Raw genomic sequence first — 27,772 nt, 5'->3', positions numbered from 1 at the left:
TTACAATTTAGAGCTACGGTGTCAGACATCATCACTTCTCCACAGTTAGAAATGTTTCTCTCTTAAGTTTTTAATTGTTTTATGGAAGGAAAAATGCAAAGGTAGATTATTCCAAATGTAGTCATTCGTAATGCAACCTCTTAACTGAAGGGATGTTTAGTAAGGAACTAATTGGAGGGAAGCTTGCAAATAAGCACTGTAATCTATATTGGTAGCAGCTTAATTTTTTAGATGTCTTTGAAAAGATAAAAACAATCGTATAATTCTAGTAGCTTCACTAAACAAAGAAATCTGATTTTATTGTACAAGTTCAGAGTGATATTTACAGCTTTTATTTTAAAATCTTTCAGATGGTGACTTGCACTTAGAAGATGCTTTCGGTGAAGGTAAGTGTTTTGTTTATTTATGACATTTATATCACACATTTTCTCGAAAACCTGAGTTCAATGTGGCTAACAATACAATGAATCATGGCTAAAAGTACACAGCAAGGATAATACATGCCCACTACAAAAGAAATAAAAGGACAGCCATGCAAGAATTGAGCAAAGAGCCAGTAGAGCAAAGAAAGAGCACAGATGTCTAGACTGGAAGATCAGGAACTGCGCCCAGAAATCTGCTAAAGAAACAGCTGTTTAACATTTTACAATATAATATGCTCCATTAAAGATTTATATTTATTTGTTTATGACTTTTATAGCCCACACTTTACCATACAAATTTGAGTTCAATGTGGCTCACAAGCAAGAAAAATCGGTACAGTATAAAATAGAATACATAAACCTATGCAGATCAATAAAGGAGAAGAAAAATAGAGAACCACATATACATAACAACTGAAGGTAGATCAAGCAGGAGAGAAAGGAAGGGGAGTACAAGCAAAACAAATTCATCCAGGCAGAATGAACTAAGCATCATTATCAAATAACAGGAATTTTTGACAATGTGTCTGATAGATATTGGAATCAGAACTCCCAAAAGGGCAATGGTTAGGATCTCCTTAGAGGAGCTCCTTCGTTTGGGTGCCGTGATTCTGGTGCCACAGGACAAAGTGGGCCTGGGGAGGTACTCCCATTTATTTTGTGGTTCCCAAGAAGGGTGCCGCTTCTCGGCCGCTTCTCAATCTCAAGGGGGTCAACAAGGTACTCAGTCGGGCATTTCAGAATGGAGACCCTTCAGTCCGTGATTACTTCGGTCCAACAGGGTGAGTTTCTTATCTCCCTGGATCTCAAGAAGGCATATTTTCACATCCTAATTTGGTCTCCTCACCAGCGTTTTTTTCACTTTGTGGTTTTGGTCAGGCATTTTCAGTTCTGGGCCCTACCTTTTGGCCTTTCAATGGCCCCCAGGACCTTTTCCAAGGTGATTTTGGTGGTGGTGGCCTTCCTCTGCCACCAGGGCATCAGCATGCATCCATGCCTAGACAGCTGGCTGATTAGAGCTTCTTTGTATCAGGACAGCTTGGCGGCAACTTCTTTAGTCCTTGGGCTGGGTGATCAACCTGTCCAAGAGTCACCTGGTTCCCTCACAGTCTCTTGAGTACTTGGGAGCCCATTTCAACACCTGGCGAGGAAGGTGCTCCTACCCTCTTCAAAGATTCTGAAACTCCAGTCCCAGGTTCATCATCTTTTATGCCCTCCTTCCCCTTGGGCATGGGACTACTTGCAGGTCCTGAGCTCTATGGCGGCGATGCTGGATGTGGGCACATTTGATGCCCCTTCAGACCTCCCTGCTGTTCTGTTAGTCTCTGCTCCATCAGGATCTTTTGATTCCCGTGCCTTGGACATGTACAGTGAGGAGGAGCATGTCATGGTGGCTGGTTCTGTGCAGCCTTTCGCAGGGCATATCTCCAGAGGACTGGAGAAGGGAGGGATATGGTCCTTCCCCACAAAAGCTAAAGTAAGGAAGAGGTTGGGAACTATAGGTCGGTAAGTAAATTAATGGAAATGCTTTTCAAACAGAGAATAGTGAAGTTTTTGGAATTCAGTGGATTACAGGACTCGAGGCAAAATGACTTCACTAGAGGCAGATCTTGTCAGACAAATCTGATTAACTTCTGTGACTGGGTGACCAGAGAGTTGGATTGAGGAAGAGTGCTCGATGTGGTGTATTAGATTTTAGCAAAGCCTTTAACATGGTTCCGCATAGACTAATATAACTCCATGAAGTTCACATGTCCGGTTCTGGAATTCTTCATGACCTTTCCCTGCGACTCAGCTCTGAAGTGCCAGGCTCTTGTTATCCTTTAGCAGTTCTGCGATATAGATTTTAGCAAAGCCTTTAACATGGTTCCGCATAGACTAATATAACTCCATGAAGTTCACATGTCCGGTTCTGGAATTCTTCATGACCTTTCCCTGCGACTCAGCTCTGAAGTGCCAGGCTCTTGTTATCCTTTAGCAGTTCTGCGATATGGGAGTGTTGGAACCAGTCCCACCAGTGGAGTGTGGCCTGGATAGGTATTCCATCTATTTCATGGTCCCGAAGAAGGGTGGTTTCTTTCCTACTCTCCTGGACCTCAAGGGGGTGGATGCTTGTCTGCGACTACAGTGATTCTGGATGGAAACACTTCTCTGTTATTGCCTCAGTGTGGCTGGAGGAGTTCTTGATTTCCCTGGACATCCCAGAGTCCTACCTACATTTCCCATTGCAGATCATCCTAAGAGATATCTGAGCTCTTTTGTGTTGGAGCAGCACTTTCAGTTTTGGGCCTTGCCCTTTGGCCAGGCTAATGCACCCTGCATGTTTTGTAAGGTAATGGGGGTGTGGCTGCGCACCTCTGGCATTGGTATATTCTGCTTCATCTCCGTCTGGACGACTGGCTGTTTCGGACCAACCCAGCTTTAGAGGCCAGATTGGCTTCCTCTCAGATCATTTCCCTCCTGCAATCCCTGGGTTGTGTAGAGAACCGACCCAAGAGCCATGTGGCCCTGTCTCGGTCACTGGAGTATCTTGGGGGTCCATTTCAGCACATCCAGAGGGATGGTGTTTTCTTCCGGAGAAGCAGGCAGAGATGCTCTGGGCATAGTTGCACCAGTTGTGTGATCTCCCAGAGCCCACGGGTTTGGGATTAGTTGCAGCTCTTGAGATACATGGCTGTGACTCTGGAGGTGGTGCCATTGGAGAGGGCTCACATGCGTCCACTACAGCAAGCCCTGTTGTCCCAGTTGGCACTGGTCTCTCAGGACTTCCATCATTCTTTCCTGCTCACGCTCTGGGTGAGGATCAATCTGGCCTGGTGGGACAGTACAGTGAACCTTCAAGAGGGGTCCCTCTGGATCCTCTTCAGCTGGTCACCATGATGCAAGATTTCTTGGTTGGGGAGCCCACTGTCTTGGGCGTGTCACACAGGGCACCTGGTCATGTCAAGAGGTGTCCTGGTTCATAAATCGCCTGGCTATCCAGGCTGTCCTTCTGGCTCTGCAGGAGCTTCATTCCGCTTTTGGAAGGGAAAGCGTTAGAGTGCTGTTGAACAATGCCATGGCGGTAGCATACATCAGCAAGCAGGGTGGGACATGACAGTGGCCCTGGAGGCGGAGAGTCTGTCTGTTGCCAGAGAGGCATCTGCAGGTTTTCTCAGTGGTTTTCAGGCAAAGACAATGTGCAGGCAGACTTTCTCAGTCGTTCTCTCATGGAACTGGGAGAATGGAAAACGGGGCTTCAAGCCTTCCAGCTCCTTGTGGACTGCTAGGGACTTCCTCAGTTCAACTTATGGTGTCCAGAGCCAGTGCAAAGGCAGAGTGCTTTATATTTGCCAGAGGGACCCAGCCTCTCACAGGACAGATGCCATGGTACAGCCTTGGCCTGTAGTGGATCCCCCCAAGTCTTCCTCCATGGCCTGTCATTGGTTGCTTGTTGTGAGGGTTGTGCATTATCCTCATTTGGTCTTGGTGGTGGTGTCATACTGGCCTCGCAGACCTTGGTATAAGGATCTCCAGTTTCTGCTAGTGGAGGATCCACTTCCACTATCTAGGGGTCAAGGTCTGCTCCAGCAAGGGCTGGTAGAGATGGAGCATCCAGACCCCTTTTGACTTATGGTATGGCCATTGAGAAGCAATGATTAGAGAAGTGCTGGTCCCCCCCCCCCCCCCAACAGTGCTTTCTACCCTGCTTTGCCCCAGGAAGTCCTCTATATCCCTGGCTTATGCCAAGGTCTGGTGTATGTTTGAACCCTGGTGCGAGTCCCTGTCTCCCTGGAGGGCTCAGGTTCCCCATATTTTGGGTTTTCTGCAGCAGAGCCTAAAACAGGGGCTGGCCTTGAGATCCCTCACAGTCCAGATGGCTGCATTGCTCAGCTTTTGGGAGAAGGGGAAGGGCATCTCTCTGGCTTTGCTTAAAGAAGTAGCTTGGTTTCTGCAGGCGGTGGTGCATCTGTGCCCCCTCTTTGTCTTTCCTTTCCTTCTTGGGACCTAAATCTGGTCCTCTGGGCACTGTCCGAGACTCCATATTAGCTCCTACGCTTGGCTTCCAGCAAGGATCTGACTCTCAAGATGGTGCTTTTGGAGGCCATCACCTCAGCTAGGAGGGTTTCTGAATTGCAAGCCCTGTCGTGTTGGGTTCCCTGTCTCTCCTTCTCCGTGTTCTTGTGCACAGTACCATCTTTTCTTCTGAAGGTAGTGTCTCCTTTCCATGTGAATCAGGTGGTTTGTTTGCCCTCCATAGTGGCGTAGGGATCATCGCCGGAGGGTCTGAGTTTCATAAACTGGATGCCCAGAGGATGCTGCTCAAGTACTTCAGGAGATGAATGAGTTTCATCTCTCGGACCACCTCTTTGTACTTTTCCATGGTCGTCAAAAGGGCCAGACGGCCTCAAAGGCCTCCACTGTGAGATGGATTAAGGTGACTATTGAATCTACTTACATTGGCAAGAAACATCCAGTGCCTCAGGGGTTCAAAGCCCACTCTGCTAGGGCTCAGGCCACTTCCTGGGCGGAGACCCAGATGGTACCCCTGAGGAGATCTGCAGGGCGGTGACATGGTTGTTGCATCATTCATTTGCTAAGCACTACAGATTAGACATGCTGGCTAGACCCTCTCGGACTTTGGCAGAGCCATCATTCAGGGGGGTCTTGTCTTCCCCTGCCCAATAGATCTGCTTTGGTACATCCCATTGGTTTAGAACAACATCCCATTGGTTCAGAACAGTGGCAATGATGCTAAGAAAGGAGAAATTATATCTGTCTTGATGATTTTCATTTCTTTAGTCAGCGACACTGTTCTGAAGTTCCACCCTTGGAAGACCTTGGCCCAGGATTCTGGGTGTGATCTGTGCTTCTTTTTCAGTGCTTCAACCAAAAAAGAAAGCAAAATTCATTGTTTGATTGGCCGCTATACAAGTTCCCATGGTATGGCTATATCCTGGTATATTCAAGGTAGCAAGTGCCACTGTATGGTGTTTTGCTTGCTTGATTAGTATTGCAGCTGCAGTTGTTAACGGGGCATGGGTGCATTACAATAGGGACCTTCTGCTACTTGGGCAGATGCATACTGGATTGTTCCAGGGAGCACCTCTGCTTATGCTGGTGATGTCACTGGCAAAATTCAGTTTTCTCTACTTCCACTTGCTGATAGGAGGGATAATACCCATGGGTTCAGAACACTGTTGCTGACTAAAGGAAAGAAAATTGTCATGTAAGACATAATTTCTACTTCTTCTGTTGTTTGAGTTGGGGATGGGGTCTAGGAGGGTGCATGTGCTGTATTACTCTGTCATTTAGGGCTCAATTCTATAAATGACACCCTACACCTGGAATAAACTTCCTGAGCCCCTACGTCTTGCCCCATCCTTGACCACCTTTAAATCTAGACTGAAAGCCCACCTCTTTAACATTGCTTTTGACTCGTAACCACTCGCCTCCACCTACTCTGCTCTCCTCCTTCCTGTACACATTAATTGATTTGATTTGCTTACTTTATTTTTTGTCTATTATATTGTAAGCTCTTTGAGCAAGGACTGTCTTTTTTCTATGTTTGTGCAGCGCTGCGTACGCCTTGTAGCGCTATAGAAATGCTAAATAGTAGTAGTAGTAGTAAATTTGAGCGCTGATAAAAAAAATTAGCATTAAGCTATAATTCTATATATGGTGCTCAAAATTGTATCCAATTTGCATGCGCAAATTAATGAGGCAATTACTGCTGATAGCTGGGCGCTAATAATTATTGGTATTAATTGAAATTTGCACACGCTTGGTTAGGCGCCAGGACCCATGCTTAAATTTTATGTGCGGATCAAAAAAAGAGGGTGCAGCCATGGAAGGTGGATGGGTGCATTGGGGACATTCCTGGAATTTATCCGCAGTTTTATAGAAATAAGGAAGACCATGTAATTTAGGTGAGAGAATTTGCACCAGGTTTTACCTGGTTATAAATCCTCATGCCCAAAATTGGCCATGGATCCCGTTGCCAAACGCTATTCTATAAATGGTGCCCAACTCTTAGCATGGTTTATAGTATAGTGAGTTCCAGGCCCCCTCCCTCCCTCCCTTTCCGCCGAGTTCCATGCCCCCCTCCCTCCCTCCCTTTCCTCCGAGTTCCAGGCCCCCGCCCTCCTCCCCTGTGAGTTCCAGGCCCCCCGCCCTCCCTCCCTCTCCTCCAAGTTCCAGGCCCCCTCCCTCCCTCTCTCTCTCCCTCTCTCTCTCTCCTCCCAGGCCCCCCTCCCCCGAGTTCCTGGCCCCGTCCCTCCCTCATCTGAGTTCCAGCCTGGCCCCCCTCCCTCCCTCTCTCTCCTCCGAGTTCCAAGCCCCCTCCCTCCCTCTCGCTCCTCCGAGTTCCAGGCTCCCCTCTCTCTCCTCCAAGTTCCAGGCCTCCCTCCCTCCTCCTCCCTCCGAGTTCTTGGTCCCCCTCTCCCCCTCCCTGCGCGTTCCAGTGTTTCAGGCCCCCTCCCTCCGCGTTCCAGGCCCCCTCTCTTCCGAGTTCCAGGCCCCCTCCCTCCCTCTCCTCCGAGTGCTAGCCCAACCTGCGCTGGCCGTCCCCTTCTCCCAGTCCTCTGTCTGCCTGTCGCCTTCCTGTGTGCCGCCCAGAATTTAAAAGTTCTTATCTCAGGGTCCAGCGGCAGCAGTGAAAGGGGAGAGCAGGCTCAGTGCTTCAGCTTGCCTTTCCTTCTCTCTCAGCTCTGCCTCTGGTCCTGCCCTTGCAGAATCAGGAAATGAGAGCGGGACCAGAGGTAGAGCTGAGAGAGAAGGGAAGGCAGGCTGAAGTGCCGTGCCTGCTCGCCTTTCACTGCTGCTGCTGGACCCCGAGGTAAGAACTTTTAAATTCTGGGCGGCATGCAGGAAGGCGAGGAGCAAGCAAAGGACTGGGAGAAGAGGGTTGGCAGCGCAGGCCGGGCTAGCACTCGGCGGAGAGGGAGGGAGGGAGGCCTGGAACTCGGAGGACAGGGAGGGAGGGAAGGGGGCCTGGAACTCGGAGGAGAGGGGGGAGGGAGAGGGGCGATTCTCCCTTGATTCTCTCCTCCCCTCGATTTGTACCTGAACGTTCTCTGGCTGGCTGGCGCTGGCTTCCCTTCCCTCTCAGTGTTCCGCCCTCTGACGTCAGTACGTTTTGACACGAGGGCGGGGCAGTGAGTGGTTATGGATGTAACGAACCCAGGCATCCAGATGTAGAATGTTGGAGGTGCAAATTATTATATAGGATTTGTATTTTCTTCTCTTTCCTTGCCCCTTTAATTTGATTTGCCTTTGTTGGGGAAAATATGTACGTTTTACTTATTATGTAGCCATCAGTCCATATATCAGAGATTTTGAGTAGAATTTCACCTGAAAATTGTCTTGTTTGATGTTTTGTTTTCTGCTGAAGATGATCTTGGATTAATGGAATATAAAAAATTTTTAAATGTAGCCTGGAAGAATAATTAAAAAAAATCCTCTTGAAACTGAGGCTTTGCAATGTGCAAATAAGATACATGCACACATTCATAGAAAGTATAGTGTTTATCAGTGGCTTGAGCTCTATTAAGATCCTCCACTCACAAACCAGAACTCCAAGGGGTATCCCCCAGTCTTTGTTGCTAGAGTGTCTACAATGACCCTGTATAAAAAGTTTGCCCACCTCTGGTTTAAGTACTCACTATCTTTTTGCGTTTTTCTTCTAAACAGAGATGAAAACACCTGCACCAAAGCCTAAACCAGGAGGAGGAGGAGGAGCTGGAGCTGGTAAATCCTTTTATTTTAATTGTAGTAGGAAGAGGTGACTTAATGATATGAATAGTTAATAATTTACAAGTCACTGTGAGATAATCTGATTAGAGCAGCCAAGCTGATGGTATTTGCTATAGCAGAGCTACTCAGTTCCAGTCCTTGAGGTCCACAGGCAGGTCAGGTTTTCAGGATATTCACAATGAATATGCATAAAAGAGATTTGCATACCAAGGAGGCAGTGCATGCAAATCTCTCATACATATTCATTGCGGATATCCTGAAAACCTGGCCTCCTTGTGGACCTCGAGAACCGGAATTGAGTAGCCATGTGCTATAGGGTGTAGTATGTAAAACAGTTGGCTGGCTGAGGGTCTTCCAGGACAGGTCTGGGAACCACTGTTCTCCATGGACAAGCAGGATGAGTCAGCCACACACTGGTGATGTCATCCGACGAGCCGGAAACGGATTTGCTCTCCCAGAGCTCAAAGGAACCTTTTGAGGAGGTCCCTCTGAGCATGTGCAGTGTGCACTATATATGTCCCTGCTTGGGCGTGTTGCCTCAGTTTATCTTATCCGCCCTGCAAACGGTCGGATTTTCTTGCTCTCTCTCTACACCCTGCACAAAAGAAACCAGCTTTTAAAAAATGCACGGGCTGCAATAAGAAAATGAGCACAGCAGATGCACACCAGGTATGTGTCCGTTGCTTTGGCACAGACCACCTCATGGCTGCCTGCCCCCTGTGTCTCCAGCACAGACTCCATGCTCTCACAGACTTCCTGGTTGAGCAAACAAAGCAGCTTCCACAAAAACAAAGGAAGAAAAGTAAAAGGGCTCTAGTTCTCCCCACAGACCAGGAGCACTGTCTATATCCTTTAAGGAGCAGTAAAGAAATGTAAATATTATTTGTTGTGTCTTTATTTGTAAAGCTATTCTGACACGTCTTTGTTGTTAGTACTAAATCTGTCTACCTTGCACTGTTGTGGCCATCATTACTATTGCCCTTATTTAATAAACCATGTTACAGTTTTTCACTTAATGCATATTACCAAATGAAGTTGATGTGCATTACCTAGAAAATCACTGTGGTGGTGGCAGGAGTGGATTGGGGGTTTGTCACCATTAAAGAAGGGATGACGTGTTATCAAACCATGTTGGTAAGTCAGTGTCAGCCTTCATTTAAATGTATGGTTCTCTACTGGTTGTGCTGCCTTGGAGGAGGGAGGTCTTCTAAAAAGAAAGCATTACCCTATTGCAGCTGGAAGTAATCCTGTAGCTAGGACCAGCCCACCGGGAGATGCAATATCCTGTTGCACCGATGACATGTCTCCAGGAGCTTCTGCCTGGGAGGGAAGGGTTGTGATGGCTGTTGTAGTTGGTGATTCGATTATTAGGCATGTAGATAGCTGGGTGGCTGGTGGACGTGAGGATCGCCTGGTCACTTGCTTGCCTGGTGCGAAGGTGGCGGACCTCACGTGTCACCTAGATAGGAACAGGCTGGGGAGGAGCCAGCTGCCTTGGTACATGTGGGTACCAATGACATAGGAAAATGTGGGAGAGAGGTTCTGGAAGCCAAAGTTAGGCTCTTAGGTAGAAAGCTCAAATCCAGAACCTCTAGAGTAGCATTTTCTGAAATGCTCCCTATTCCATGCGCAGGGCCCAAGAGACAGGCAGAGCTCCGGAGTCTCAATGCATTGATGAGGCGATGGTGCAGGGTCGGGTTTTAGATTTGTAAGGAACTGGGCAACATTCTAGGGAAGGGGGAGCCTATTCTGGAATGATGGGCTCCATCTTAACCAAGGTAGGACCAGGCTCATGGCATTGACATTTAAAAAGGAGATAGAGCAGCTTTCAAACTAGAACCTGGGGGAAGGCCAACAGTGTTCAAAAACACATGGTTCAGAACAAGGTATATTTCAAAGATATCATAAAACAGGGAAGGTAGCTTATCCAGATAGCAAGGTTGCGAGGTTGCAATAGAGACCATAGTAGACCAGGTATCTTTAAAGAAAAAGCAGACAAAAGATTGCAAATTAAAACTTCCAACTGCTGAGCAAGATGTAAATAGGAACAGCAAACATAGTTTGAAATGTCTATATGCAAATTTCAGAAGCCTAAGAAATAAGATGAGAGAGTTAGAATATATTGCATTAAATGAAAATGTAGATATAATAGACATCTCTGAGACCTGGTGGAAGGATCATAACCAGTGGGACACTGTCATACCAGGGTACAAATTATATCGTAGTGATAGGGTGGATCGAATTGGTGGAGGGGTAGCACTGTATGTTAAAGAGGGCCTTGAATCAAATAGATTGAAAATTCTGCAGGAAACAAAACACATCTTGGAATCCCTATGGATTGAAATTCCATATGTAAAGGGGAAAAGGATAGTGATAGGACCGCCTCTCCCTCTTTACGCCACTGAAAATAAGCCCTGGTAATGTGGATATTGGGTATATCCTAGTCCACAGAGAGTTTTTTGGCACACAAGGCAACTATGTGCATTTAGTCATATAGTTCTAGAAGATTCCTCTCTTCACTGTGCCTAAATAATCTAAACATTTCATAATAACAATGATGTATAAAAAATATTTCATTAAATGTATATATATGTTCATTTGTTTAAAAGATTTATAGTCTACTCTGTCACCAGTCTCTAGATGGAGTGCAATATCACATATATAATAGCAACACAAAATCAATAACAAGTACAGACAAACTAATTGATAAACATTAAAAAGGTACACTGCCAACTTCATTAGTCATCCATTAACGTTCTGTATACTGTCTGCCTCAAATCCATAGGTCAATCTTAACAACAAATTAACTCTGGACAGTAAATGCTTCTGTGGAAACAAAGCTGCTTTCCATTGTTTAATAAAAGTGTAGTAGTTCTCAATCTGCTGAAGGCTGATACTCAGTGCTGGGCCATTTCCGATGACCAGCATTGAATGTCCGGTTTAATTTTGGCCGGTCTGACTTTAACCGGTGAACGGTTAAAGTGAGACCAGCCAAAGATATTCCAGGGTTTGAGGTGGCCAAATATGGCGGGTCTGACTTAAAAAATCGGTGGATAGCTGGTTACATTGGCGGATACAAACGCCTATCTTTTAGCCACTAACCAGCGATATTCAGCGTGGGAAAGCCGGATGTGTCGTTCCCCCCCCCCCCCCCCCCCCCCCATGCACACACGTATCACTGGATAGCCAGCTAAGTGCCGTTTAAGCAGCCAAATCATTCTGAACATCTGCCTGTCTTGTCTAAGATTGGCAGGTAATTTATTCAGCTCATAAATACTTGCCATTGAGCATGATCATCTACATGTCTGAACAAAACCATTGTTTAATATTAGAAAGCTGTTTCCTTCTTGCAGTTTCAGAACGTAAAGAGCGAGTAGGAATATATATATATAGGATATGAAAGGTTTGAATGGTAATCCAAATAAATGATATATTTCCGTGGATGCACCCCTGCTTTTTATTCCCCACAATAGTTGTTGCCTATACTGCCATATACCATTATCTAGATTTGGTAAAGAGAAAACAGCCATTATATACTGTGGAAGAGCAGGATAAAATTAAGGAGGTCGTTTTCAAAAGAGAAAAACATTTAAGAAGTGGCATAAACCAGCAGATGGACGTTTTTCTCGCCAAAACTTCCAAATCGGTCTTTTCAAAACCCATTTTATAAACGTTTTTCTATGCTATTCATCTGCAGTGCATCCAGATCTGAAGGGGACATGTTGGGGGCGTATTAAGAGCGGGATTTGGGCATTCCTAAGACTTGGATGTTTTTCAGCCATAATGGAACACAATGAAAACGTCCAGAATTAAAATAAATAAGCCACAAAAAAGTGACCTTTAGTGACCTGATGACCACTGGAACAATAAAGGAATGACCCCTCCCTTACTCTCCCAGTGGTCACTGAATCCCAGTCACAAAAAATTACAATTCCTTTCATGATATTCAGTCCGTTAACTCGTTAGGTAAGTGGATAAAGCTAGGACAGCAAAAGAGTTGTACTAACCTTTCCTGCAGTATCCAGGATATACAGTGCTGGTGCCAGGCCATGGCCTAGCACTGAATATCTTTAGTTGAGTCCATGGCTGTAAGTTGCTTAAAAAACACTGACCACCAGAGCTGAATATTACTCCCAATAGCTTTATATTATGTTCTGTTCCTTTACCAGAGGACCTACGTAAACCCTTCCAGTGCCCAGTTACTGTTTGTGCATTGTCAGATTCATTCTTTTGCAGATTAGAATGTTCCCTTTAAACAAATTAAGAATTAGTTTGCATCTCTGAATACTGAGGACTATTTTTAAACTGTGTGAACAAATGAGAAGTTTACCTAAACCATGTCCCCTTGAAATGTCTGCATCCCAATTCTCTACATATGTAAACAGCAGCTTTCTATAATTTCGCGTTACTACCACAAGGGTTTATGGGTGCCATTTTGTTTCTGGAACCAGACAGGGTAGGAACAAAGAGGGTCCACTCCCACCTCAACCTCTAGACCACCAGGATCCTCTCTGGGTAGACCCTGGAAGTTTGGGGGAGGGGTTCCAGGGCTGGGACAAATGAGAGGGGCTCTGTAAGTGGTAGTGGGGTGTCATTCTAGGGAGGTCCTGGTTGGGGAAGATATGATGCCGGTGGGGGGGGGGGGGGGCTGATGGGAAGGGATTTAACAGCTCAGGGGGCTGTTAATGTGAATGTGAGCTCTGAGCGTGATGGACATGTAGGGATTGAGCTCTGTATCCTGCGCTAATTTTACCTTTATCATACACACAGAACCCCCATAGTTCAACTTTTTCTTATCCTTGCTGGCATCCTCAAGGCTTTATGTCTTCTTCCAGTCACAGTAAGCAGGATTCACAGTCTTCTTCTCAGGGTGTGGAGCGCTCAAAAAATGAGTTGCCATTTCTATGTGACTCTAGGCCTAACTCCGGAAACTACCACTCATTAAATTCTCTTATGCAAGAACTGCTAATAATCAAGTATCTTATAAAAGACCACACCGATATCCTCTCAGAACCGAAAATGGAGGTGCTCAACATTAAACACCAGCTGGCCACTTACTCTTCATGCCTTGATACAGTTGAAAACCGACTCAGTTCACATGACTCTCAATTACAGGATCTTCTGAAAATGACAAAATAAATGCAGAACCAAGAAAGAGACCTCAAGGATCTTAACAACCGTCCAAGGCGTAATAATATTAAAATACTTGGCTTCCCTGAAAAATGTGAGGGATCTGACTTAATCCACTTCCTATCAGACTGGCTTACCAAGACATTGCATCTTTCCTTTTCACCACCATTGGAATTTGAGTGAGCTCATCGATCGAAATCTTTACTGATCCAGGGAGCAGCAAGGCCTCGACCTATCACAGCAAGACTTCTACATTGCTAACACGCAATTCAGATTCTTCAGAGCATTGGAGCACTCTATGGCCTTTTCTTCCCCGTGACTATGAAAGTCACAATCCATAACCAAACCCAGTAAATGAATACCCAGATCTGCTGAAAGATTTTGTAGAGTAACGTGGCTTCTCTTTCATGGAGGACTGTAATTCAGTACCGTGACGTGAGTTGCATTACTCACTTTGACACTACTTGAAATAGACTCTGCTTCTGTTGTGCCAGTATTTAAAGTATACAGCCTTGTAGGCATTTGGTTTCTCTACTGACCCTCTTTAAGAGATGTTACTATTATCTTTATATGTACTACTGCTCTATAGAGCTTGATATGAGGATTTAATTTCCGACTCTTATCGCTTCATCCTCTGCACATAGACTTTGATTTCTTTTGTAAGAATTTCTGGTATAATGCCCCTACATGAAGCTATTTTCTGACCATATTCATATTCTTATACTCTAGTGCTAAGTTTACTAACTTAGCATTGCTAATATGATAAATATTAAATTTAGCTGATGCTTTGCTTTTGATAAACTTCCACACTCATTTGGGACAACACTAACCTGTGGGATTGTTATGTCTGTGCTCACCTCGCCCTTTGGTGGCCAGAACTGGTGGCTGCTGTGGACCGTCACCCATTCCAGATTTCAGCTCAGTCCGGTCCGGGTCTTCCAGGCTGCCAGGGTTGCTTGTGCTGTTTGAGCCTGCACAGCACCTGTAGCTGCCTGGTGATTGCAGCACCTGAGTTCCAACTGCTTCTGGGCTTATCAGCCATCTTGGAACATTTCTGCTTGGCCTTTGCATTGCGTCTAAGGCCCTGGTATGTTGGGGTGCTGGTGCACTTCTGCTGTTTCCAGTTCTAGTTTTTGCCTGCCTTGATTCTTGTCTGTTCTTGCTAGATTAGATTGTTGTTTGTTTGCTTGTCTCTGAGTGGTAGTTTGGTGTTTAGTCCTTGTCTGTTTGTATCCTGCTGGCTGCTCTGCAGCTTTTAGTTCTGTGTCTTGTTAGTCAGTGTTTTGTTCCCTGTTTCAGTGACTGCTTGCAGCTTCCAGTTTCTGTCCCCTAGCTTGTCCTGTCCCTGCCTTGTGTTGTATTGTCTAGCCCAGTTTTCTGCCTTGCTGCCCATGTTCCTTCCTTTCCCCTCTGACACTCAATCCCTGTGCTGCCTAGCTGTTATCCAGCTCCTGCCCTACCCTGCAAAGTCCTGTCAGCCACCTGAAGCTGGGAGCTTAACTCCTGGTGGAAAGTGGCCAGGTCCAGGTGAAGCCTAACTGTTGTCAGAGTTCTGCCTTGCCCCTGGTGTGTGGTGGTTTTGCCTGCCACTGCCGCTCCTTGGCAGTGGCCCAAGGGCTCACAACCCAGTTCCAGATTTGAAAACGTGACAGGGATTTTGCTTTCTCTATTCCTAGCTTAGCATCATATTGGCACATTCATGGTTATATGTTCATGATGTTCTACAGTTAGGTCGTGGTAAAGATGCCTTATGTATCTTTGATGTAACTGGTAATAATTCAATGATACGCATATTCAGTGTAACTTTTGTTTTCCTCCAGTTAATGGGTTTTAACAGACTTTTGTCGTTTTCATTTTCTCATGGCTAACTCACTGAAAATTATTTCTTTAAACATCAAAGGTCTTATCGATCCTATTAAAAGACATACATTTTGGGCATACATTTCTAAGTTATCCCCTGATCATCATATTTTTACAAGAAATTCATCTCAATTCTAAATATTCACAGTTATTAAAACATCCTTTATACTCTCTTGCTATCTCTTCCCCTGCTCTGGGAAAAAGTGGGACAGCTATTTTTTTTTTTTTTTAGATTCACCCTTTCGTTACCTATAATGTCATCTGCCTCCAATGCAGAGGGTAGATGGTCCTATGTAGAGACCAAGCTTGGCCCCACTCCCCTACTTCTGTGTTGCATGTATGCCCCTAATTGTGACAATCCAGCATTTTTCAACAACTTGGCCAAAACCCTAACTCCTTTTACAGCATCTTCCCTTATAATTGGTGGAGATTTCAATATCGGTTCTAAATCCTATTGTTGATAGACCTTCTACTTGCACCGCTCCATCTTCCAAAAGCAGGACAGTATTGCAAGACTTAATACATTCCCTAGGTGTTTGATATTTGGAGATTACTACACCCAAGCACAAAACATTACACGTTTAACTCCTGTTTTTATTTACCTCTTCTTATAGACCTCTTTCTGACTCCGTCACACGGGGGACTAAAGGTACTTAGTTCATATATCAGGTTCTGTATAGTTTCTCTAACCTCCATTGTCACCCAATCACAAGGGGGTGGCCTTAGGAGCCGTAATTGAAAACTAATTCCCATAACTACTGCTTTCTGTCCAAAACTGAGTGTCACTTGTATGTGATCTACCTTGTAGGCTAAATGTTAGGTGAAGAGAAGAGAAGATAGACTCAATAAAAATAGAGGCAGAGATAGGTTTAGATAGATAAGTACATTTTATTTCTTACCCAAACACAAGTCTTCAAGTTGATACAAATACAGACATCAGATTCTGGTTTCAGCCGCACAGGGCTTCGCCGTCTGAGAGAAGCGTTGTGGAGGAGTTCCAAACTAAGGCAAAATCTCCCCTCTTTTATACACAAACCTCTCCATAGAAGTGAATGGTGAGAAACCTTGCTCCTAATCTTTCTCACTTTCTGAGATCATACTTTCCCATGCGATCTGCTATCTGATGTACCCAACTCCTTCCGTTCTCAGCTACTGCTAATTATCAACATGTTTTGGGAAGCGTTGAGATAACAGTTTCACATCTTCCGGCTGCAATACTTTTCATACCTTTCTCATGAACTCTGTATTACCTCTGTATCATTGTATACCAAAACTAATAAGCTCCATTTTATTCATCTGATCTTTCATTACAGGTGCTATATTTGAATTAAAAATTGTACCAATTTTGTATCAGGACTCATTGTTCAGACCTGCTTTTTGCAGATTCTCAAATATTAAATCACTTCAGTACTTTTTAGCAGTTTAGGCTGTTTAAGGTATGTAAATTGACCCACCACTATTCCAGTGGATGGATCCCAAGCGGGGACACATATTAACTTACAGGAAAAGCAAGTCCTTGCTCAGCCAGTCACTCTCATTTGAGAATAGAGTACTTCCTGGTCTCCTCTACTGTCTCCTTTACAGATACATCAGATATGTTCTCTACAACTATTTTGGATCATTCCCCCCCCCCCCCTTTTTTCTCCATCTGGATTGGAAACTCAAAAACCCAGTTGGGAATTTAACTCAAAACTGATAGGTGAATTGGGATTCAGGATGCGATCAAGAATGGACTGTCTGTTGATTGCCTTTTTAATAAGCTATCGAACACGTTCATTCTGAACTGGTGGGCTGCTTTAAAATCCTATATCCATGGTGTCACCATGGGATTCACCTCCCATTGGTACGAAGATAATAGATCTCACCTAATCCGTTTAGAAACAGAGATCAGGAATTTGGAACTACAATATGCTGCTAACCATAATTATAGGGTATTTCAGGTCCTCTGTACACTCAGATCAGAGTACATTAATATATTTAACAAATTAGCTTCATATCAGGCCATATCTGTAGGTGCCCAGTATTACTCAGAGAATTATAAAATTGGAAAACTATTGGCTGCATATTTGAAAGGCAAAACTCAGAAATCAAAGATAACTTTGATCAAAAATCCCCAAACCCAAATTATAGCTAGCAAAAACAGAAGAAATTTTACAGAAGTTTTAGGAATTACTGATCCCTGTACAGATCTGAATTACAATCTAATGATGACACCATATTGGGTTTTCTGGGCAATCTTCCCCTTCCAAAGCTCAACCAATCACAGCTTAAGAAGTTGGAAGCTCCTATTAAATTAGATAAAATTCTATCTGCTATTAAAAATCTCCCATTGAACAAAGCTCCAGGACCTGTTGTCTTCTCTGCAGAATTTTTTGTAAAACATTTTCAGAACCCCTGTCTCCTTTACTGTTGCAATTTTTCACTCACATTGTTGATACCAATGTAGTTGATACTTTCACATAAGCACAGATTGTAGTTTTACCCAAGATCTGGAAAAGATCCTTAATTAATCTCGACGTTAAACTAAATGCTAAAATAATTGCTAGTAGACTCGCTCCTATTATGTCCACTATCATACATCCAGACCAATGCGACTTCATGTCAAATAGAGCCACCAGTGATAACGCACGCCTATTTTGCAATCGCTTTCCCTTAGCCAATACCTCTCCTGACAAACTAGTTGCACTATTTCTGGGGGCAGAAAAAACATTCGATTAAGATATATATTCGTTGCTTTACATCATTTCAATTTTGGTCAAAAAATTATTCAAATGATTCGTTTATTAAACCAATGCCCTAAAGCTAGTAAATAATAAATCATCTCGCTATTTCTCAATTCCAGGGGCACAAGGCAGGGCTGTTACTGTTTGTGGAAGAATTTTTTTTCCTGTTTGCGTTGGTATGCTTATATACACTACAGTCTCCTCTATCCCCCGTGTTTTTTTCTTTAATAGAACATTTCTCCACACTCTCTGGCTGTAAAGTAAATTGAGACAAGACCGAATGTCTACCACTTCACGATATGTGTAACATCCAGGATTTGTCACACTTTCAATTTAAGACTTAACTATCGCATATAGGCATTTATCAATGCAAAACTCTATCTGACACCATTACAAAAAATATTGACCTTCTCATACAAAATTGTAAAACGGCCATAGCGAAATGGTCGCCCCTCCATCTCAACTGATGGGGCAGACTAGAGTCTGTAAAAATGACATTGGCTCCCTGAATAAATTATATGCTCAATATGCTCCCTATTCCACTTCCTCATTCCTTCTTTAAAACCATTGATAGATTGCTGTCACAGTTTTTATGGAACTCTAAGCCACCTAGGATCACGTAAAACACTTAAATTGCCCAAAAACAATTTCCCTGATTTTACCTTGTATCATAACTCCTACATTCTCTCCAAAGGCTAATAATAATAATCTTAATCCTCTCACTGTTGAAACTTCTTTGAATATACCTTTTCCACTATCGGTTTTAGCCACCTCTGCTCCTACTACCTTTGCTGTAAAGAATTCCTCTCAACCTGTCACGTTGGCGACTAGGAGAGCTTTTCATTGCTTACTCAACTCTTTACCCAGGAAAACTGACGCTGTAGAAGATGCAGTCATCTGGAATAATAAACATATTACTGTTTTACAAAAAAATTGTACACTGGGCCATTTGGCAGAAATGTAATATATGGTTTATTAGTCAATTATTCCATAATGAAAAGCTTGAAAACATTTGCCCAATTACAAACGGATTACAATCTCCCTGGTTCACAGTTCTTACATTGGCTACAATTATAACACGCTGTCAAATCTATGAGGCTCAACTTTAATGATATTGTTTTCACAAACAGTTTAAAAACCCTTTAGTGTCCAATGTTCCCATCAATCTGTTCCCATATGGCTTATTACGGGAACATTGGACACTAAAGGGTTAAATGCATTCATTTACTGGTCCCTATTCTATTTCTCACCGCGCCTCAATTTATTTTTACAAATGTTTCCAGACCTTTCTTACTCATACTTGCCATAGCACCCAGCAGGTGTGGGGAAAAAAGCTGTAAGCGATAACATATCAGATTCCCAATGGTCCATTTTCTGGACACATGGTCCCAGAACCTCTTTATCGGCCTCACTGACACAGTCTGTTTTTTCTATATCATACAGTTCTGTGGACTCCTAGGATATGCAACTTATCGGGATCTAGCACATCAGATTTATGCTGGTCCTGTAACAATACTGTGGGTACACTAATGCATCTCATTTATAAATGCCCTAACCTACACATTGTATGATCTGATGTATGGTCTAAGAGTCAGGATATTGTCCAATTTACCACTCCATTACTCCCTAAACACATACTCTGGAAATCCCTGGCCTTTTCTTCCACTCTTTCTGATGATGCTTAAATCATTGTTAGACTTCTTCATCACAGTGACACTTTAACAATATCTTTCCAACAAGATTGTTCATATTTCTTAAAAAAAACTGATAATATCTATATCTTTTCATTCCTCAGGTGTGCCATCTAGAATCTGTAAATGGCAATTACTGGATGATTATTTAGCCCAAATTCCCTCAATCTTATGAATCATTCTAGTATGCATTCTAAGTTACAGCCTTCTACATATTGTTACGTTATATTATTTTGCACTATTGTTGAAAAATCAATACAAATAATAAAAAAAAAAAAAAGAGATTTAACAGCTCTATCATTCAGGCTGCTACATGTGTAATTTTGCAAGATGCCTGCTTTACATGTGTATGTGCTGCCATGTACAGGTGTAGGTTGCTCTTTTGCAATTCATACGTGTATATGGCGACACACACATGTAAACCCTGTGCCTTCCTCATGTACTTTTGTACATGTAATATTGATTTTCTGCCCACATGTAGCTAGCACCTAACCTACACATGTAGTACCCCTTGCCAGCATCTACACATGTAGTCCCTACTACTACTACTACTTAACATTTCTAAAGCGCTACTAGGGTTACGCAGCGCTGTACAATTTAACAAAGAGAGACAGTCCCTGCTCAAAGAGCTTACAATCTAATAGACAAGTGAACCTGGGTGAGGATATGTCAGTTTTAGATGGGACCTACACATGCACCCCAGCATTTCCAAAATGATGACCAAATTATTAATCTGGTCACTTCCACGTGTATTTTGGGGGGCTAGACATACTTTTTAAAATGTACCTCAGAATGATGATTTCTAAGATTTATTTATTTGGATTTTGCTCACACTTTTTTCAGTAGTAGCTCAAGGTATTTCCCTGTCAAGCTCACAATCTGATTTTGTACCTGAGGCAATGGAGGGTTAAGTGACTTGCCCAAGATCACAAGGAGCAGCAGTGGGATTTGAACCAGCCACCTCTACATGTCAAGACTGGTGCTCTAACCACTAGGCTACTCCTAAAAGGTACAGGAAGAACATACCTGAGCAAGTTAGGGTCTAAGATCATTTTTAAATTTTTTGTCCCACAGGTGGTAGTTTTGGAGATGATGATCTTGCTGTAGCAGCGGGTGGTCACCCCAATCAGCCCAGTGGTATGTCATTTACTTTAATTCTTTCGGGATTGTGTTTTTATTTCTATTGGTACACGGTAACACAGTAAATGACCGCAGATAAAGACCAACACATATCATCTTCAAGTACTTAGTGGTGAGTGCCATGGTCCCAAAGTTGGGGCATAAAAAGGTGAATTTTACTCCATAACACTTTGTGAAAGTTGTTTATTTTATTAAATTTGAAAATGTATTTCCATTATAGCACAGAACTGTATAATAATATTTCCAAACATCTTTGACAACAAATACCACAAATATAATTGCTAACAAAATAAAACAGCACAAAAGAAACAAAACATTGTACAAAAACATAAGTAAAGCTAAAGCAATCAATTCTGAACCAGAAACAGCCTGATAAACTATTTCAGAAGTTTCAGAAAAAAACACATCCTACCAAATGGCAGAATTTAAGATCATTTTTTTTTTCTTTTAAGCTTACTTTTCTAGTGACTGCATTTCATATTGTTACGGCTACATGTGAAAAGGTGCACAAGGCCTACTGTTGTTAATCTAAAATATTCAGAAGAAGGAAATATATGACAGCAACTCGCTGGCTGACTTCAGGGTTTGTGTGTGGCCTTATAACCAGTCAACCGCTTTTTTACATATTAATGTAAGAACATAAGAAAAAAGCCATGTTAGGTCAGACCAAGTTGCATTGAGCCCAGCATCCTGTCTCTGTTAGTGGCTAGCAGTGGTGTGTGGTCAGGGCCTTCAAGGGATTCAGTGAAGTCCCAGCTCTGTCATGGCACCATCTGTCTTTTTTTTTTTTTAGAGAACACTGCAAAAAAAGCAAAAAAAAAAAGACTCCTAGAAAATAATGAGATAGTGACCATGACCTTCCAGTCTGCCCATCTATGCCATCTGTTATCCTTTCGTCACTTGTTCCTTGCTTTCTTGAATTCAGATATAGGCCATCTCTACCACCTCCACCAGGAGAGTGTTCTACATATCCACCAGCCTTTTCATAAAGAAGTCTTTTCCTATATTACTCCTTTCTTCTTTCAACTTCATCCTATGCCCCTCGTTCCAGAGTTTCCTTTCAGTTGAAAGAGACTTTTCTCCTGTGAATTTATGCTATAAAGATATTTAAATGTCCCTGTCAGATCTAAGGTTGCCAACTGGATCCAGATTTTCCAAACAGGGTTGATTCAGTCCTGCGTTTACTCCATTCAATGCAATGGGGAAGTCAAAAATACAACTCTGAGGTGAATACCAGTTGGTCCCGGTGACATGTTACTTTTTAGTTTGTCAGTTTGATCTATTGCATCTTCTAGATCAACAGTGATTTGCTTCATTTATTCCAAATCACCACCTTTAAAGAAAGCTTCTGGTATGGGTCTGACCCCCAACATCCTTGCTGTTAGCTTATTCTTCCTGATCACTCTTTTCTGCCCTTGGTTGCCTAGAGATGCAGTCATTTGCTGAAGATTATGGTGTGTAATAATGATAATCATATATGGCTAAAAAGGAAAAAATAAAAATAAAACTGTAGTCATATGTACAAAAAATGTGAAGAAAATAATAAAAGTTGAATAATGAATAATAAAGACTAGTCAAACCAATAATAAAAAGACACTCAATTGGTAGTCAAAAGACAATGGTATCAAGAACATAAAAAACCAGCACAATCTCTACTTCCAAATGGAGGCTGTGGATAATAAAACAGTGCAAATTAGTTATAATATTTGTAAAAACTAAACGGCACCCAATGACAAAAGACCATGCAAATTAGTTGTGAATAAAAAAATAATAACAACGATATGGTTGTAAATAAAAATAATAAATAATGTCTCTTATGGGATAATAGTGAGGGGCTGTAAGAAGAAACAGTACTAGAACCGCAGCGGCAAAAAAAGCTCTACTAGGCGTGTCTGATAATGGAACCAAGTTTAACATTATACATGCCAAATAAAAACTGTGACTAGGATCAGATAAATGAGCCATTACTTTTAAATGCAAAGCACTGCTAATATGTGAGTGACTAGCGTGAAGATACGGAGAGATAGGCTTGTAACATGTTCGCATCCAATAATAACGCTGGAAGCAACTGAACGGAGCCAGTGTGTTGAATATTAGTGTAGGAGTTCAAAGTGCACCTTTGAAACTGACGCCAAAGTAAAACAGTAGATGGGAAAAACAGAGTATAAATGAAGGGTTAGACTAAAAAATCAAAATACACAGTGGGTGACCGATGACATAATTATATGTAATACTAGCCGTTGAGCCCGTAAAAACGGGCTGGTATAGAGGTTTTCCTCCCCCCGCGGTCACCATAATGTTCAATGGACTTTTCCTTCAGGAATCTGTCCAAACCCCCCTTAAACTCCGTAAGGCCAGCCGCTGGCACCACATTTTCCGGCAACGAGTTCCAGAGTTTGACTACATGCTGAGTAAAGAAAAACTTTCTCCTATTTGTTTTAAATCTACCATATTCTAGCTTCATCTTGTGTCCCCTGGTTCTATTATTGTTTGAAAGTGTAAACAAACGCTTCACATCTGTCTGCTCTACTCCGCTCATAATTTTGTAGACTTCTATCATATCACCCCTCAGCCGCCTTTTCTCCAAGCTGAAGAGCCCTTACCTTCTCAGCCTTTCCTCATAGGGAAGTCGTTCCATCCCTTTTATCATTTTCGTCACCCTTCTCTGCACCTTCTCCAATTCCTTTATATCTTTTTTGAGAAGCTTTGACCAGACTTGGACACAATATTCGAGGTGTGGTCGCACCATGGAGTGATACAACGGCATTATAACATCCTCGTGTTTGTTTTCCATCCCTTTCCTAATTATACTTAACATTCTGTGCGCTTTCTTAGCCGCCGCAGCACACTGAGCAGAGGTTTTCAACGTCTTGTCAACGATGACTCCCAGATCCCTTTCTAGGTCTGTGACTCCTAACGCAGAACCTTGCATGACATAGCTGTAATTCGGGTTCCTCTTACCCACATGTCTCAACGTGGACATCACAAATAAAGCTAAAAAGACATAGAGGCATATTTTCAAAGCACTTAGCCTCCCAAAGTTCCATAGAAACCTATGGAACTTAGCCTCCCAAAGTGCTTTGAAAATATGCCTCAAAATGACTGAACATGAGCCAGACCTAAAAATGATCAACAATAAACAAACGCTGCAGTCAATCTACTGAGTAGGCGTGAACAAAGCGAGCAGTACAAAGTACTGGATAATATAAGATGAGAAGGTCATTTACAGTTCTCCAGATAAAATGGCCGCGTGCCCTCATGCACTGTGATATCGCTGGGAAAAACCTCTAAGTGAGGACAATGCGTTATATATCAGAGAAGGGGTTCAAAGTTCAATATTGGAATGGCTTTACCGCCGCTCTCTAAAAGGGCCCCTGAATGAGCTTCCTCAGATCTGTCGCAATAAATTGAAAGAGGCTAGATAAGCTGATGCTGGCCTGGAGATATTTATTAGATCCCAATGCAGTGCTTTTCTCAAAATAGTATTTTTGTTTTTACTTTTAGGGCTTTTTTTTTTTTTTTGTATTTGTGCTCTTTTCTGATGTCACGTTAAGCAGAATTTTAGTTTTTTTTATAAACGTTTACAATGTGCTTATACTTTGAAAGCACTCCACTGCAAAACTTAATATCGTGTTGATTCTGAGCCTTCTGATCACTCTTGTCTGAAATCTTATTGAGAATTCATTTCAAATGTGGATCCTTTTTTAAAATCCTTTTTTCTTTTGTTCAATAATTTTTATTGATTTTTATCAAAATGACAATCAATTATGACACAAAATTAACAAGTTGACATGTTAAGACTGTATAAACCAGCAAAGAGTGCAAAAAAAATGTTTTTTTAATCCTTTTAGGTTGCATTGGCATTTACAAGTCTGTAGGTTCAAATGTGTCAAAGTGAAATTGTAAACCGCTAAGTAGCAAGAAAACCTAGCACCCTATGTGTAAATATCTTTTTTTTTTTTTGTCTTTTTCCAGGTGGTAACATTGGAGACGATGATCTGTATAATATTGCAGGAGGGCATAAACCAAATAACCCTGGTGGCTCAGGTAGGATGAGAATTTAAAACACACCACAAGTCCTTTGTTGCACAGCCCTCCCTCTTCTTCAAAAATTGGTGGGGCAGATAATTCACTGCATTAGCGCATATTATTTACTGCAGGTCCCATAGTATGCAATGGGGTCTGTAGACTAATGGCACGTGTTAACGTAGCACATGCTAAAGAGATTACCACAGTGAGCAAACATTCCTCGCTCTCTGAGGGGGCCCTTTTGCTAAGCCACTTAAGTGTCTACGCTCGCCCAATGCACGCCAAAATGGAGTTACTGCCAGACTACCCTGTGGCTCTTGCGGTAATTTCATTTTTGGCATGTATCCGATACGCACATCTGAAAAATATATTTTTGGGGGGGGGGGGGGCGCGTAATGGACGTGTGCCAAGTTTCATTTGGCACGCTTAGGTCATTACCGCCCGGTTACCGCGTGAGTCTTTACCGCCAAGTCAATGGCTGGCGGTAAGGTCTCAGACCCAAAATGGATGCTCGGCAATTTTCATTTTGCTGCACGTCTATTTTTGGCAAAAAAAAAAAAAGACCTTTTTTACGAGTACACTAAAAAAAAAAATGGATCGGCTCAGACCTGTCAAACAACTTCTGTAGGATGATCCTGCAGAAGTACCCCAGTGATCAAAACTAATAGCATTTATAAATTTGTATGCTATTGGGTTTGATCATTGGGGCATTGTTTGCCTGTGCTGATCTGGCACTAATTTTACAGCGTTGGTCGGAACAGCACGGGGAAACTGATCATTATGTCCTAGGGCATTGGATATCCCTAGGTCAGTCCAGCTTCCCCTATTTTGTTTTCTTTATCCAAAGCTTTACAGGAAGATTCTGCTATTCTATTCCTATTACATCTACTCTTCTTCCACATCCCTACAATATTAACTCTCCATATTTTATCCACTTCAAAAGTGCCTTCATATGTTTCTATCCAAAAATACGTCTCTTGATCTTTTTACCATTTTAAACACTAATTTCTTAGATTATACAGAAGGCGCTACTGTGATGTAATTGACTCCAAAGAAGTTAGCGTCTTCTCTTGTGGTTTCTGATACCCATCTAAAAGATGTCTTTAAACTTCTCCACTCGCACTATCTCATACTGCTATTTACTATTATCTTTACTATAAAGAAGAATGGAGAGGATTTTTATTTATTTAGGAGATAAATCTAAAACACCAGGTAAAACTGAAGTGACAGAAGTTGTTTAAGAACAAATTGATGAAAGTAATAGCAGCTCACAAGAACCAGATGGCGTTCACCGAGGAATTCTGATAAACTTAATGTGTAATTACCAATAGCATGGAACATAGGATGAGTGGGCTTAGGAAAACGATAGTGAGGTGACCCATGGAACTACAAAGAGAAGATGAGCCAGTGGGAATGACAAGAATAGATGAACCAGGCTAAAAAAAGCAGATCCTTTTATTGAAAGTACTGAAATCTCAAAGACAACACTTGATTGAAGGTGGACTTGATAACAGAAGAAACACTTCCTTGGAGATGGACAATAAAGATGTCAGAAACGGGTTCTTTGAATGCCAGGACATACCATTTTCAGAAACCACTTGTTGGAGATGATGTGGGCCCACTAGTAGTGAAACAGAAAGCCTGCCCCTAACCTATACCAATGAGGGGTCCAGCTGAGTCTCATTGGGTGTCCCTTAGAGGGGACAGAAGAGGCAGAAGGACCTGGGTCCTGCAACCACATCACACCCCAAAATGGCCCCAGCTTCTGAGATTGAACCCCCATAAGGTCCTCCCCCAGAATGACTCCACCACTAAAATTGGCCCCTCTCCTTAGCCCTAGATTTGTCTGGGGAGGCATAATGCTGAGTAAAAATGGTCTTCTGGGAGACACCGAGACCTGTCTTTGCTGAGGTCCTTCAGTGAGGTCTCTGGTCTTTCCCAGACTAAGCAACCCCCTAAAGAGGAGTTTATCTAGATTTTAGTTGCATCCACCGTGTAGTGGTGCAGCCACAGCACTTCCAGGGTACCATCACAGAGACCACTGACAGTAGGTAGATTTGGACCAAGTCGTAGAGAATGCCCACAAGGATGGCCCCCTGGATTCCAGATATGCCACTTTGGAGGAGTCCAGGAGCTTCTGCACCCATTGCAGCAAGGCTCAAGCTACATAGCCCCCACATACTGCTACATGAACTCCCCAGTACCAAGGAGGTTGAAGGCCTGTTTTAGCAACTACTTCACCTTTCTCTTGTGGACATCCTTGAAGGTGGCATCCCCTTCTACCGGGATCATCATCTTCTTGGCCACTACCATTTAACCATGTAGTCCCATAGTTCCATGTTGAAAGGAACTGACTGAACCAGCCTTATTTTTATCACACTTTTTTAAACATGAGGCATATTTTCAAAGAACGTAGCCTTCCAAAGTTCCATAGGTTTCAATGGAACTTTGGAAGGCTAAGTGCTTTGAAAATGAGCCCTGTTTGAAGATGTGATTCCTTGAAGAAAAAAGACCAGCATTTTTCATTCCTTGCAAGGGACAATTTTCCAATTAGTTTTCCTGTGTAAACAAGTGTTTACCCATGGTACATTTTCCTTTGAAAATTGCCATATGCTCTCTATGGGGAACTGGTGTGGCCCTGGAGCAGGCCAGTGCAAGTACGTGGGGACTTTTGTTGAAATTCCCCTTATTTGCAGCTTTTTGTTTTTTCCCCACATACTTTGCGCCTGCAGTGTGTATTCATGGAAAAGCCAGCGAATTATGAAAGGGAAATTCCATAGGGCCTACAAGCTAAGCAGAAGATATCTAGTCCTGGAAGGCTGTTTTCAGCTCTATAGTGGGTTTCTAGTGCCAGCTAAAAATCAAGGCTGATTAGTGTGTGCATTTGGTTTGCTAATGTGCCTTGGAAATTTAATATGCACTCAATTGGTTTAACACATGTTAACATACGCGTTAAGTCAGTTGGGTCTCCTTTTACTAAAGTGCGCTAACAATTAGCGTGTGCTAAATGCTAGGAAGCCAATAGGAATAAAATGGGTGTCCT

At 42.7% G+C, this 27,772-nt stretch overlaps 1 protein-coding gene across 5 annotated transcripts in view; it reads left to right on the top strand.

Moving 5' to 3' along the window:
* Window positions 1-27,772, top strand: part of LOC115469438 (CD99 antigen-like) — a 153,223-nt gene that overhangs the window by 86,575 nt on the left and 38,876 nt on the right. For 3 of the 5 annotated variants that reach the window (XM_030202086.1, XM_030202085.1, XM_030202088.1), the window contains exons 4-7: window positions 351-386; window positions 8,094-8,150; window positions 20,635-20,697; window positions 24,676-24,747. In XM_030202086.1, coding sequence (XP_030057946.1) covers window positions 351-386; window positions 8,094-8,150; window positions 20,635-20,697; window positions 24,676-24,747 — 228 coding nt within the window. The remainder of the gene's footprint in view (window positions 1-350; window positions 387-8,093; window positions 8,151-20,634; window positions 20,698-24,675; window positions 24,748-27,772) is intronic. The other 2 variants (XM_030202089.1, XM_030202087.1) reach the window with 1 other exon arrangement.

Source organism: Microcaecilia unicolor, chromosome 4 (assembly GCF_901765095.1).
Source record: "Microcaecilia unicolor chromosome 4, aMicUni1.1, whole genome shotgun sequence".
Lineage (NCBI taxonomy): Eukaryota > Metazoa > Chordata > Amphibia > Gymnophiona > Siphonopidae > Microcaecilia > Microcaecilia unicolor.
This window is presented reverse-complemented; position numbering and strand designations above follow the sequence as displayed.